The sequence below is a fragment of the Haliotis rubra genome, unplaced genomic scaffold, assembly GCF_003918875.1.
Source record: "Haliotis rubra isolate DU_JTF1 unplaced genomic scaffold, ASM391887v1 Scf29, whole genome shotgun sequence".
Taxonomy (NCBI): Eukaryota; Metazoa; Mollusca; class Gastropoda; order Lepetellida; family Haliotidae; genus Haliotis; species Haliotis rubra.
The window spans coordinates 1,283,557-1,296,722 of record NW_025766957.1 but is presented as its reverse complement, the minus strand read 5'-3'; the positions used below and the strand labels follow the sequence as shown (position 1 = coordinate 1,296,722).

At 40.6% G+C, this 13,166-nt stretch overlaps 1 protein-coding gene across 1 annotated transcript in view; it reads right to left on the bottom strand.

Moving 5' to 3' along the window:
• Positions 1 to 380: 380 nt before the first annotated feature.
• The window catches only part of LOC124281788 (glycogen [starch] synthase-like), a 49,311-nt gene continuing 36,525 nt past the window's right edge, over positions 381 to 13,166 (bottom strand). The window contains exons 10-16 of the mRNA XM_046717773.1: positions 12,979 to 13,092; positions 12,067 to 12,193; positions 10,700 to 10,857; positions 9,241 to 9,342; positions 8,756 to 8,827; positions 6,234 to 6,416; positions 381 to 1,314 (exon numbers count right to left, since the gene is read on the bottom strand). Of these exons, the coding sequence (XP_046573729.1) occupies positions 6,273 to 6,416; positions 8,756 to 8,827; positions 9,241 to 9,342; positions 10,700 to 10,857; positions 12,067 to 12,193; positions 12,979 to 13,092 (717 nt within the window). The 3' untranslated portion in view covers positions 381 to 1,314; positions 6,234 to 6,272. The remainder of the gene's footprint in view (positions 1,315 to 6,233; positions 6,417 to 8,755; positions 8,828 to 9,240; positions 9,343 to 10,699; positions 10,858 to 12,066; positions 12,194 to 12,978; positions 13,093 to 13,166) is intronic.

Genomic DNA, 13,166 nt, shown 5'->3' with positions numbered 1-13,166 from the left:
CATGCTGGAAGGGGGCAGTGGGGTAGCCTAGTGGTTAAAGCGTTTGCTCGTCACTCCAAGGGCCCGGGTTCGATTCCCCACATGGGTACAATGTGTGAAGTCCATTTCTGGTGTCCTCCTGCCATGATGTTGCTGGAATGTTGCTAAAAGTGCCGTAAAACCATACTGATTCACTCTAGCCTCGTTACTGTTTCAGTGAAGACTAGTTAGTGAGTGATTTGGGTGTTACGCCGCTTTTAGCAATATTCCAGCAATATCACAAATGAACTTCACACAATGTACCATGTGGGGAATCGAACCCAGGTTTTTCGGAGCGACGAGCGAAAGCCTTAACAACTAGTATACCCCACCACCCCTACAGTGAAAACTAAACCAACACAAACAGTATTATAATTTATTATCACACATTATATTCAATGTTTCAATCCAAATACACTCATCTGGTGCAACACAGATGTGATACATACATATGGTAACAGCGATGATCTCAGTAAAATTGGATCACTATTCATAACCACTACCTCTCATAACGAGGATCTGATTACACCGTCATGGGAGGCCCCCATCAGATGAACTTTCTAATCAACCAATCAGTATTAAAGGCTATAAAAATTAAATTAGTTCAGAATGCAAAAACGTGGTGCTATTGCATTCTTAAAGAAAATGTTTTGAGTGGCACTTACATCATGAAGATGTACTTTCAAGGGTACATACATTCTTGGCAGTTTTATTTGCTATGATTGTAATTATAAAATTGAGGTTGATGAAAAGCTGAAATTGTACTTGAAATCTGAAGAAAGCTAAACATATTTCATTTGGACTGGGTAGTCAAACTTCCCAGTGTTCACCTGAAGTGACCTCCTATGGAGAGGGATCAATAGATCATCATTTACAGATATTGTCCAAGTAAAAGATCTCATCTTAATGAGATTGCAATTTGAATATCGTATCCAATATAATGTATTCAAAAAAGAATTTCACACCTGATGAATATCTTTTTCACCAAATAAGTACACCATACAAATTAACTATATAATTCACTAAATGAAATACTTGTGAAAGTATGTACTTAAGGATACTATGTAAAATACAAGCAGTGTTTGCTTTTGTAATATTCAGTTTATTCAAGCAATGCCACACTCCATCAATCCAGTCTCCATCAGTTGAACTAGAGGTAGAAATGAATTGTTCCCAGTTACCTCCCTTGTTGATTCAAGTTGTCGGACACTGCTCTCCAGAAGTATATTTTTGTGGCGAGTGACAGATGAATATAGTATTATCTCCCCTGATCATCGGAATTAGTTTCATATGCAACTGAAAAGCAACAACTATTGGTTTAAAGAGTTGGGTGTAGTGACAGCTGACATGACAGATTGTCCAGTTTCTTTTGTTATTTTTTGTTTCATTCATAGAAAAGTAACTGAATAAACGGACATATATTTACCACAAGGCATACATTTTGCACAAATATAAGTAGAGCAGCGGGACAGTGGACATTTACAGCGTCAGTGCAATACACAAGCTTGAGTATGGTGCTAACGTATCAAGGATAAAAAACGGATAAAATATGGGATTTGATCCAATAATCAGCAAGGGGCCTCAACCCAACAGTGCTTGGGAGCAGCTGTGATGACTAGGATCACCAAGCTGCGTGCACAATAGAGTGAGTGAGTGAATTTAGTTTTACACTGCTTGTAGCAATATTCCATCAATATCACAGCGGAAGACACAAGAAATGGGCTGCCCATATGGGGAATCAAACCCGGCGCTCAGTGTGATGAGCAAATGCTTTAACCACTAGGTTAGGAACTAGGTCATGATTAAATAATGCATAAAAAATGCAGTTATGTTTTGATTGTCTTTTCATTAATGATGATCAGCAATATTCTCCATAACAATATCAGTAATATTATCAATAATTCTGTCATATTTCCCAAGGGAAATCTAAAGTGAGAAAAGACTGAGTCACAAATTCTAATAAAGAACAACTCAGTTTTTCAATACATATTTGATGAAACACCAGCAGTGATGATTTAAAACTTCTGAGTTAACCAGCTGCATCAAAGCTCAGGACCCTGTTCTTCCTAAAGAAGACTTATTCTCGGTTGTCTTTGAACTGCAGCATTTTTATGACACAAAGAGCTGGATTCTACTATCTAGACCAACATATCTATCCACAGCAGAATCAGTCCACTGCTGGAATTACACTTTAGCAATTTGATACAGATACCTTTCCAGACAGCAGTGAGCAATATATCCTTGTCATTTGTTTTCGATTACAAAGTAAAACTCCCAAGAAAAATATCTTTTAAATTATAGAGCTTTTACCATAAAGTAAAGAACACTTCCTTCACTAATCTATATTCAAGAATGACGATACTCTATCGTTACTTGTTACAGAAATTTGACTGAAAATAGTTACCATGGTTACCTGATAGTTTACAAATGAAGTACTATCCTCATGAGTAGATTGTCTTGGGGAAAAAAAGAATTCAATGACAGGAAAAACTGCTTTGAGAGACAAGTTGTAAAATAAGATTTGGGCTGAGTTTTGGCAGTTGATGAGAAACATGATATTCTCCATTTGAGATTGGGAGGAAAGTGCCAAGTCCTTTCAGTATGCTACCCTTTGGAATTCTCTACCTCTTGACCTAAAACTAGTACCAACTCGGCCACTCTTCAAAAACACTCAAAACACGCCTCTTTCAACAATGTGTCATAAATCATTGAATTTTCTTGTACATATGAACTGTGACTTGTCAGCACTTTGAGCATTGCCCTTGTGTGGTGGAAGTCAGCGCTATACTTATAGTCTTATTATCATTATTATTAACAGAAGCTGATTAGATAGACAATTAAACCAGTTGGTTCGGCAACCAGGCAAGTGTTTGTCTTGAAAGCTGTGAGTGAAATCTTACGGTTTCAGTCTTCCTGGTGTCTCTAAGTGCAGTTACCTAATCACTCATAAAAATTGTCAGCAGTAGCTAATTAACAGACAGTACTTGACACGGAAGTCTTGACAAATTACTCATCCATAACTGATGACAAACATGGACTGTTACATTTATACTGGCCATTGTACATAAATTACCATTCTAGCCGATAACTGAATCGGTCAGGATGTTGCATACTAATTCAAACTGTGTGTTCGCAATAACTTCCAGTACCAACGTGTGTGTTCACACATTGACATGGTCCTCTCAAGGACAAGTCTTATTTTACCATTCCACATGTCATGTTTATAATGGAGTGAGAGAGTTTGAGTGAGTGAGTGATTGAGTTTGAGAGAGTGAGTGAGTGAGTGACTATAGTTTTACGCCGCACTCAGCAATATTCCAGCTATATGGCGACAGTCTGTAAATAATCCAGTCTGGACCAGACAATCCAGTGATCAACAGCATGAGCATATCAATCTAAGCAATTGGGGTACGACGACATGTGTCAAGCCAGTCAGCGAGCCTGACCACCCGATCCCGTTAGTTGCCTCTTACGACAAGCATGGGATACTGAAGATCAATATTCACATGTGTTCATAATGAAGATAAGATCTGTATTAATTATTAAATTCTACTGTATATGCATGTAGATAACTCACACACGAATCAGAATGACATATTTTGAGTCAGTATGCAAAATACCTTCCTCTTGTATTACCAGCTAGATGAAATTCAGTTCCAACATATCAACTGTAACAATTATATTTACAAACCTATTTTTGAACAGGAAATGAATAAATGAGACGAGACAATAATGCACAAACTTACATCATCTCTATAACCGTCAAAAATGCAAGAAAAATATTCTCATTTAACAGAAATGGGTATTCTTACCTAACAGAATTCTAAAACTGCTACAAATCGGTATTGTTTACCAAAAACGAGTGGTTTTTCGTAACCTCAAAAGGAAATTAATAAGTATCACATCTAACAATTGTGAAGTATGACAACTTAAGCCGTTTACAACAGACTAAAGACATTTCTACTGATGACTTCAGTATACCATGGGTCGTTCATGCAACATGATCTATACATATCATATATCATACCTACAAATATATATTATGGAATATATTAATTACAATATTTTCAAAATATTTCCAAGTCTATGTCCATATACTGATGAAAAGAAATAAGGGAACATACTAAGAGTGAGTATGGTTTTACGATGCCCTTAGTGATACTTATTTGGGGATTCAAACTCGGGGTCTTAAGTGTGATGAACAAATGATTTAACCTTTAAGCTACCCCACTGTGTCAAACACACAAGAAACCTAGGACTCTGTAAGAACAAACTCAGTGCAACATCACCACGTCTGCTGCAAATGTGAGTGAGTGAGTTTGGTTTTACGCTGCTTCTAGCAATATTCCAGCAATATCATGGCAGGGGACACCAGAAATGGGCTTCACACATTGTACCCATGTGGGGAATCGAACCTGGATCTTCGGCATGACGAGCAAACGCTTTGACCATTTGGCTACCCCACCGCCCCTGCTGCAAATGTGAAGCTCCTTACAAAGCAATGCAAAACCATGAACCAAAGATTGCTCAACTCCTCTGTATCAAATTTACACTTTGTGTGAATATGGTCACATCACAAAGAATAATGGCCCACCAAAACAACATGCACAGTAGCAGCAAAGTGACCATTGCCACGATAAATAATTTTGATTGTAACAAACAAAACCATTTAAATTGAAAAAGAGTCCCAAGGACCAGAGATTCAGAGCCTGGGGGAAATCTAGACTTGCTTCATTTAGGGTTTTAGCATTGCAGGGAGGGCAAGGCTGTAGGGAATATAATGTGGTTCAGGGACTGTGACAGACTAACAAATCCCTCCCTCCCTTCATATCTGTTCCCATATTTCTTTTCATCAAGACATAAGGAGGTGTTTATCAAATTGAACATAAAGTTCTTCTGATAACATTATATTAAATACTGGAAGCAAGATTTCAATCACAGATGAGATGATTATCGTACATATGCATCTAGTGTACACACAATGGAAAGTTCACCAATGGCTTGATTGCATACTGATTAATGTCTACACAGATATGTCGGAAACTACAGCTGACATTTGCAACTTTCATTTTCAAAGCATCAACTGTTCGTGAACTAACATACATCACCCTTAACAACAAAACAATTTTCACCATTCAAACGGCCAAACTTAAACTTAACACACAAAGCTGTAATGAAACAACAGACAATAGTTGACAGTACATTTATCTCAATATGAAGATTTTTAAGCATTTACTTTTTCTTTTAAATTTAAACTTACTTTGTCTAATAAAAAAACACCATTATTTTTACCATATAATGAAATCTATAATAAAATCATCAAAAAGATAATAGTTATAACCATTTCTTAACTTGGGTAGTGTTGCCAGTGAGTGAGTGATAGAGAGAAGAAGGGAAGTTGTTTGGTCTAAAAGAGTTCCAGAGAACAGTATTTCAGTTAATCACAACAGGTCAAATTAATGATAAAAAAAACTTAAATTACTGCTGGCTTTATACACTTATACTTTAACCACTTTTGTAAAATCAACAAAAGAGGTATTCAGCTGGCAAGGATCAAATTAAACATTTGCAATCAAAATCAATGCTTATTGGATCCTAGCATAACAAAAAAATCAACAAAAGAGGTATTCAGCTGACAAGGATCAAATTACAAATATGTGATCAAAACCAATGATTATCGGATCTTGGCACAACAAAGGGACACAACTCTGCAGATTACAGTGTGACACTTCAGGCCAATGGGCCTACCATAACTATAAGGGCACAACACAATGCTATCTTGTAGTTCCTGAGTTCCAGCTTATGGGAACAGTAAATAGCCCTTAGATGGGACAAAGGGGCAGGACAAAAGTGTAACACTCCTCAAAAACATAAATGTAAGTACATGTATTTGAGATCCACATCTTGGAATCACTTGTAAAAGAAACATTATCAAATGAAGCATAGCATAGATAATATTGGTAGGAATACATGTGTTAATAGGCAAATAAATGCCGTTTATCACGTTCACAGATTCACAGGGACATTGGAGGCAATCACTGGGACATACAAGCTCCATTATTTGACCATGTTAAATCCTACTGTTATTTGAACACAATGTGAAGAAACAAACTTCAGAATTAACACAGTTTCGCCAACAATTACGCAGATCAAGCTAACATCTCTCCCAACATACATTAGTCCAAGCACAGGAGACAGAACACAGAGCAGTTTACCATTGTTCATCCCATTGGAAACATAATACTATAGGTAGCTCAAGCTTCATCGTCATGGTAACGAGGGTCATCTTCCTCATCCTCTTCCTCATCCTCTCCATCTGATGGTGCTGGAGTCGATGACCGAGACATGGATGGAGACGGTGGCTCCGATGCTGGCTTTGGATACAGGAAGTGCTTGCCCTGAAGAAGAGGAACAAATCCTTGAAGTGTGGTACTTAGTAGTTCATTTAGGAGATGTGATGCTTATCGACATTGTAAACACAAAAGTAAACCAAAAGGTCCACACACGTTTTTGTGTCTGCACTCATTGACATCGAGTACGGGTACAGCAGAGTAATGTCATCAGCTGGCCGTTTCGGCTGTCTCCCATGGTAGCATCTGGATCTGCTCATTTGTGGCGTCATTCGGACTTTACGTCACAATATGATTTAAATGACGTCATCACAGCTGATGACGTAACAATACAATGGTGTGAGCGATGATTGTATGTATTAATAAGCAGCGAACTTCCGGGAATCGAATACCATTTGATCACGTTTTTCTACCAATCAGATTAAAGAACACAGTGACTTTTGGTTTACAGTGGTCTATGATGACTAGCGGTGACTATTGATGGGAAAATACTATTGCGATATTGATAGTCTATTGCAACATACTATAGTGATAGTATATTGTGACCAACTATTGCAATACTATTTGTTTTTCTCTCCTTGAATTGTCTCATTTGAAGTCATTTCCCAAATGAATGTATAGTTTATATGAAATAAAAAACAAGTTGAAGTAGTTTCAGTCTCTTTTAATAACTGACAAGAAACTTGAAACCCAGATCAAGTAAACAGTTAAAACATAATATTCTTCAAATGAGAAAGTTTGTGAAACTGAAACCTCAGTAACACTGTCAGTTGAATCAACCAAACACTACTATAACAGAATGCTGTAAGCTTCGGTAGAACTTGTATAATCCTTTAACAAATTATCCCAAACAAGTGAATGAATTCTCAAGATTTGTGTAACCTTGGCCAAAGTGCACTCCTTGATATTTAACGTCATGCCTAGTCATAGGCGAATCCAGGAATTTTCAAAAGGGGGGTCTTTAGTCATTTTCAAAAGGGGGAGTTCAAACCCAATGCTAGTAACCAAATGAATCAGTTACAATTCTCCTGTAAATTTTATTGCCACTTCCACAGACTGATCTACTTAAACTTTGGCGAACAGCTTTTCAAGTTGAGTTGACAGGGCTTCACTTCATCGACCTCTGGTTGGGTGTTCATGTATTTGATATGTCAGATTCAACTGAAGCTTTACAGCAAGGAAACAAATGAAACCTGAACATTCGAACACAATCAAACAAATCACCTGAAAACCTGGCCGTGGTCTCCTCTGGCAAAGAAGCACATTGTGACGTCAACATTGAAAGTCTGAGAAAAGTATCAGCTTTACACGTTCCTACCATTCCTAATGATTTAGGAGATAAACCTACTGAGTGTTGAAAGTTGATGTAGTAGGAATTGTGGAATATATACACACCTCTTCATTATAACTTAGTTCATTAGTATAGAGGTACATTAGAGGTACAGTGGAAGCTCTCAAAACCAGCAGCCCTTCAATCTGACATGCTCTCAATATCGACACTAGAATTTGGTCCCGGCAGAAGCTAGGTAATTTATGATCATTTACATGCCCTCTAATCTGGCGTCAGTCTATTCTGTATTTCGGCACAACAAAGACCGCCCAATTGACTGTTTGAAAAGTAATTAACGATCTCTAAACCGGCATCTGGTATCTATGTTCTCCTGTTCCATTGGCTCATTGATGTTGCCTGATAAAAGGAGTATGGATAAGGATTAGGCCTAAGTCGGTGAGGTAAATTGGTGTGTGACACGTCCAACTTGTACACTTGTTTGATACGCTGAAAGACATCAGATACTTTGCTTTCACAAGCAAAGTAAGGTTATTACTCGCAACATGTTGTTCAGTTGTATTTTACAGCATACGGAAGATCATTCTCAAGTTTAAAGGGAAAAGTTCTCTAAACCCGCATGTTCTCTAACCCAGCATGCCGTCTATACCGGCACTTTTTGCCGGTCCAAACGAATGCAGGTTTAGAGGGCTTCCACTGTAGCTATTCTACAGATGAACTGACTGGCCTCATGCTCAGTTAAACCAGTCTTCGTAGAATTATATAATAGTGAGTGAGTGAGTTCAGTTTTACGCTGCCCTCAGCAATGTTCCAGCTATATGGTGGTGGTCTGTAAATAATCCAGTCTGGACCAGACAATCCAGTCATCAACAACATGAGCATCGATCTACGCAATTGGGATACGATGACATGTGTCAACCAAGTCAGGGAGCCTGACCACCCGATCCCGTTGGTCGCCTCTTACGACAAGCATGGGTTACTGAAGACTAATTGTAACCCGGACCTTCACGGGTTATATAATAGTGACTACCCTGGAGGAATGTAGTGTATAGTAGAAGCATTGACCTAGTAAGGGAGATGAGTAAAGCGTTGTACTCACCGCGAGACTGTCCTCCAAACATGCCTCTGGATGTGTCTGCTGTAGAGCCAGAGACCTGGCCTTCCGATAATACTGAAACACGATCCATTTGCCCTCAGATGTTTTACATATTTTATTCAGAATCTTAAAAATTACTTTTGTAACTGACTTCTCCAAAATATTTTATTAGCCTCCGCAATTTAGCATCATTGCCATATTGTGAGATAGAAATTTAGTCTGCATGAGTTGTTACTGTTGACATTCTTCAAGCCCTAAAGTGCACAAAGCTCCTCACAGTGACCTCCTGTTTGCGTAACTCCAATGATGTACTATTGCTGCCGCCAGTCACAGCTCCAACTGTATTTCAAGTATGAGAGAACATTTGCAAGACTCTTGTAATCCTAATCAGAACTTGTGACAGCAATATGGAGACTAATGGAGGTGACTGTCTGTGTATCCATCTTTCCATTTGTCCATCCTGTCTGGACGTCCATGTGTGTACTTACGATCCCAAGGTTCCTCCAGTCCAACAGCTCACTCAGTCGTTCTGTGCGGTTCCTCTGTATAATTCTCTGTCTCCGCGACAGGCATGTGAAGTCAAACATGTGCTGCAATACACAAGAAGTAAACAATGTGTATCTCTCCAGATCAGACGTGCAGGCGATACATGTTGTCAGAATGGTTGTCAGAAACATATTTATCTGAGTCACAATTCAGTCAGTTTGTTATGACCATAAGGTATTAAGAATTTAATTACCCATGCAAGCATGTGGTACCCTTGAGACTAGGAAAACCCATGCCAGGTTGTATTACCCTGGAGCACGCCATAAACGACACCCTGTGGTACCCTTGAGCACAGACCCACCCATGCCAGTTTGTGGTACCCTTGAGCACAGACCCACCCATGCCAGTTTGTGGTACCCTTGAGCACAGACCCACCCATGCCAGTTTGTGGTACCCTTGAGCACAGACCCACCCATGCCAGTATGTGGTACCCTGGAGCACAGACCCACCCATGCCAGTATGTGGTACCCTTGAGCACAGACCCACCCATGCCAGTTTGTGGGACCCTGGAGCACAGACCCACCCATGCCTGTTTGTGGTACCCTTGAGCACAGACCCACCCATGCCTGTTTGTGGTACCCTGGAGCACAGATCCACCCATGCCAGTTTGCGGTACCCTTGAACACAGACCCACCCATGCCAGTATGTGGTACCCTTGAACACAGACCCACCCATGCCAGTTTGTGGTACCCTTGAGCACAGACCCACCCATGCCAGTTTGCGGTACCCTTGAACACAGACCCACCCATGCCAGTATGTGGTACCCTTGAACACAGACCCACCCATGCCAGTTTGTGGTACCCTTGAGCACAGACCCACCCATGCCTGTTTGTGGTACCCTGGAGCACAGACCCACCCATGCCTGTTTGTGGTACCCTGGAGCACAGACCCACCCATGCCAGTATGTGGTACCCTTGAGCACAGACCCACCCATGCCAGTTTGTGGTACCCTGGAGCACAGACCAACCCATACCAGTTTGTTGTACCCTTGAGTACAGACCCACCCATGCCAGTATGTGGTACCCTGGAGCACAGACCCACCCATGCAAGTATGTGGTACCCTTGGGCACAGACCCACCCATGCCTGTTTGTGGTACCCTTGAGCACAGACCCACCCATGCCAGTTTGTGGTACCCTTGAGCATAGACCCACCCATGCCAGTTTGTGGTACCCTTGAGCACAGACCCACCCATGCCAGTATGTGGTACCCTTGAGCACAGACCCACCCATGCCAGTTTGTGGTACCCTTGAGCACAGACCCACCCATGCCAGTTTGTGGTACCCTTGAGCACAGACCCACCATTGACAGCCTATGGTACCCTTGAGCACAAAGCCACCCATGTCAACTTATAGAACCCTTGACCACAGAACTGCCTCACAACAAAGACATAGAAGACCTACCTGAGCCAGCTCCTTGATCGAGTCCTCAGGGCTCTTGAACCTCCGGTCTATAACGTAGATACCATAGGACTTGGGGTCTGCTATGTGTTCATTCATGAAGCAGCCGAAGCCGGACAGGTTGGTGGAGATGCTGGGGATGCCCATCACAGTGCACTCCGCTGCAGAGATGAGGGGGACAGTAAGCAAAGGCAGGGAATGATAAATGCCATTTGGTTAGGCCACATAAAATAATATTCTTGTTTCTCATCACTTTTTCCCAAAAATATTGGTCGGGTGGGTGGATTTTATTTTTACATTTTATCTTTATCTTTACACTTTTTCCAATAGAAAATCAAAACTTTGAAGTGTGAAACATTCAAGCACGTTTTAAGAGTCAAAGTTGCATTTTGTCTAGTGTAAAAAATAATTAAAATCTTTGGGTCGGGTCGAAATTTTGGGTCGGGCGGTAATGAGAAACAAAAATATTTTCATATTTTTGGCCTCAGATACATCTGCTTTTTTTCAAGAAATGATAAAAAGGGTTTTGGTCAACCTTGAAGTCAGCAACATTCAGGCCACAGATCAGAGTGGTCCAAGAAATATTAAGTCTGAACCAGACAAACCACACAGTACTGACAAATCATTTTTGTGTCTTCTAGTCCTAACTTGTCTCTTGGTACAAAAATACGCTTCACACATTGTACCCATGTGGCGAATCAAACCTGGGTCTTTGGCATATTGAGCGAATGCTTTAACCACTAGGCTACAACACTGCCCCTTCTCGTAATGACATTCAGCTCTCTGATTGGCCAGTTGCCATCTCGTAAAAGCTACCACAAGCTGAATGGTCTGTGAGGTGAGGTGAGGTGAGGTGAAATTGGGTTTAACATCGTGCTTGAGAATATTTCTCTCATATGACGACGTGCATGCATGTGTAAGTGTATGTGCGGGTTCTTGTACTAGCCCAGACTGAAGCTGGTTTTATAGTGCTAGCCCACTGAGATACCATGCCGCAGTGAAGCATGAATACCCCACTCAGACACAGTATACTGACTCCGAGCCGACCAGTCCTTGTTGTACCCATTAATGCCGAGAGCCAGGCAGGGACCAACAAGTACCATAACGTCTTTTGGTATGACGTGTCGGGGATCGAACCCGCGACCTTCCGCTCTCTGGGTGGTCGCTCTAACCACTACACCACTGAGGCGGTCCTGAATGGTCTGTATAGACATCACAATTTCATAGTGTTTCACAGAAGGTCATCTGCTTGTCACATCTTAAAGGACCATGTTCACAACTGATTCTTTGTCCCATCCAATTATCGGTATACAAGCCCAATCAAACACCCTGTAAATGCAACTAGTAACTCTCATGAAGACACGCCCTACCTGGTGTGTATCCCCAGGGCTCATAATAGGAGGCGAAGACACCAAGATGGCAGCCTCTCACAAAGTCTTCATAATCCAAACCAAAAAGTGGATTAGTGGAATTAAGAAATTCTGGATGAAATATAACCTGGAACAATAAATTTCACATCAGTGGAGGGAAGCTTTGTTCCAAAACAAGCAGAGGCACAATTCTTACAGTCCTTGAAAAGGCTTACGATTATATGTGGGTTATATTCTGAAGTTTTAACTCAGATGGAAAAACAATTCACAACTCAATAAATATCAAGTCATATTGAAGTCAGTTAGAAATAGGAACTTCACAGACTGCTAAGCATATAGACACAAACAACTGAAGACAATTTTTTGTTTATACAACTGGTGACATTGTTCTGACCCAAAATGAGGCCCACTCTATTTAAGATGTGAAAGTAGCAGTACATGGGCATAGTCTCTTTTTATTTCCTATTTGGGTTTAAGGAAACATCAACGAAATGAGATTGTATGAATAGCCAAACAAAGGTGAGGTGAGGTGAGGTGAAATTGGGTTTTAAGTCGTGCTTGAGAATATTTCGCTCATATGATGACGTGCATGCGTGCGTATGTGTATGTGCGGCTGCTTGTACTAGCCCAGACTGAAGCTGGTTTTATAGTGCTAGCCCACTGAAATACCATGCCGCAGTGAAGCATGAATACCCCACTCAGACACATTATACTGACTCCGAGCCGACCAGTCCTTGTTGTACCCATTAATGCCGAGCGCCAGGCAAGGACCAACAAGTACCATATTATTTTAACGTCTTTTGGTGTGACGCGGTCGGGGATCGAACACGCAACCTTCCGCTCTCCAGGCCAAACAAAGGATACAGAAGCAATTGCAATATATATATATTTTGTCTTGGAAAGAACAGATACCTTAACCCTATCTTCTCTCTTGTTAAAAAGTTGACATCTCCGCAGAGCGTTGAGGACCTTGTCATCATGGTCGTCGACTACATTATGAGTACATATAGGGGGAAGACTGTGACGCTGGAACAGATATGGACAAACAAAAAAATGCAGGGGCAAGATATAGAACAAATAACTAAGAGATAAAATACTAA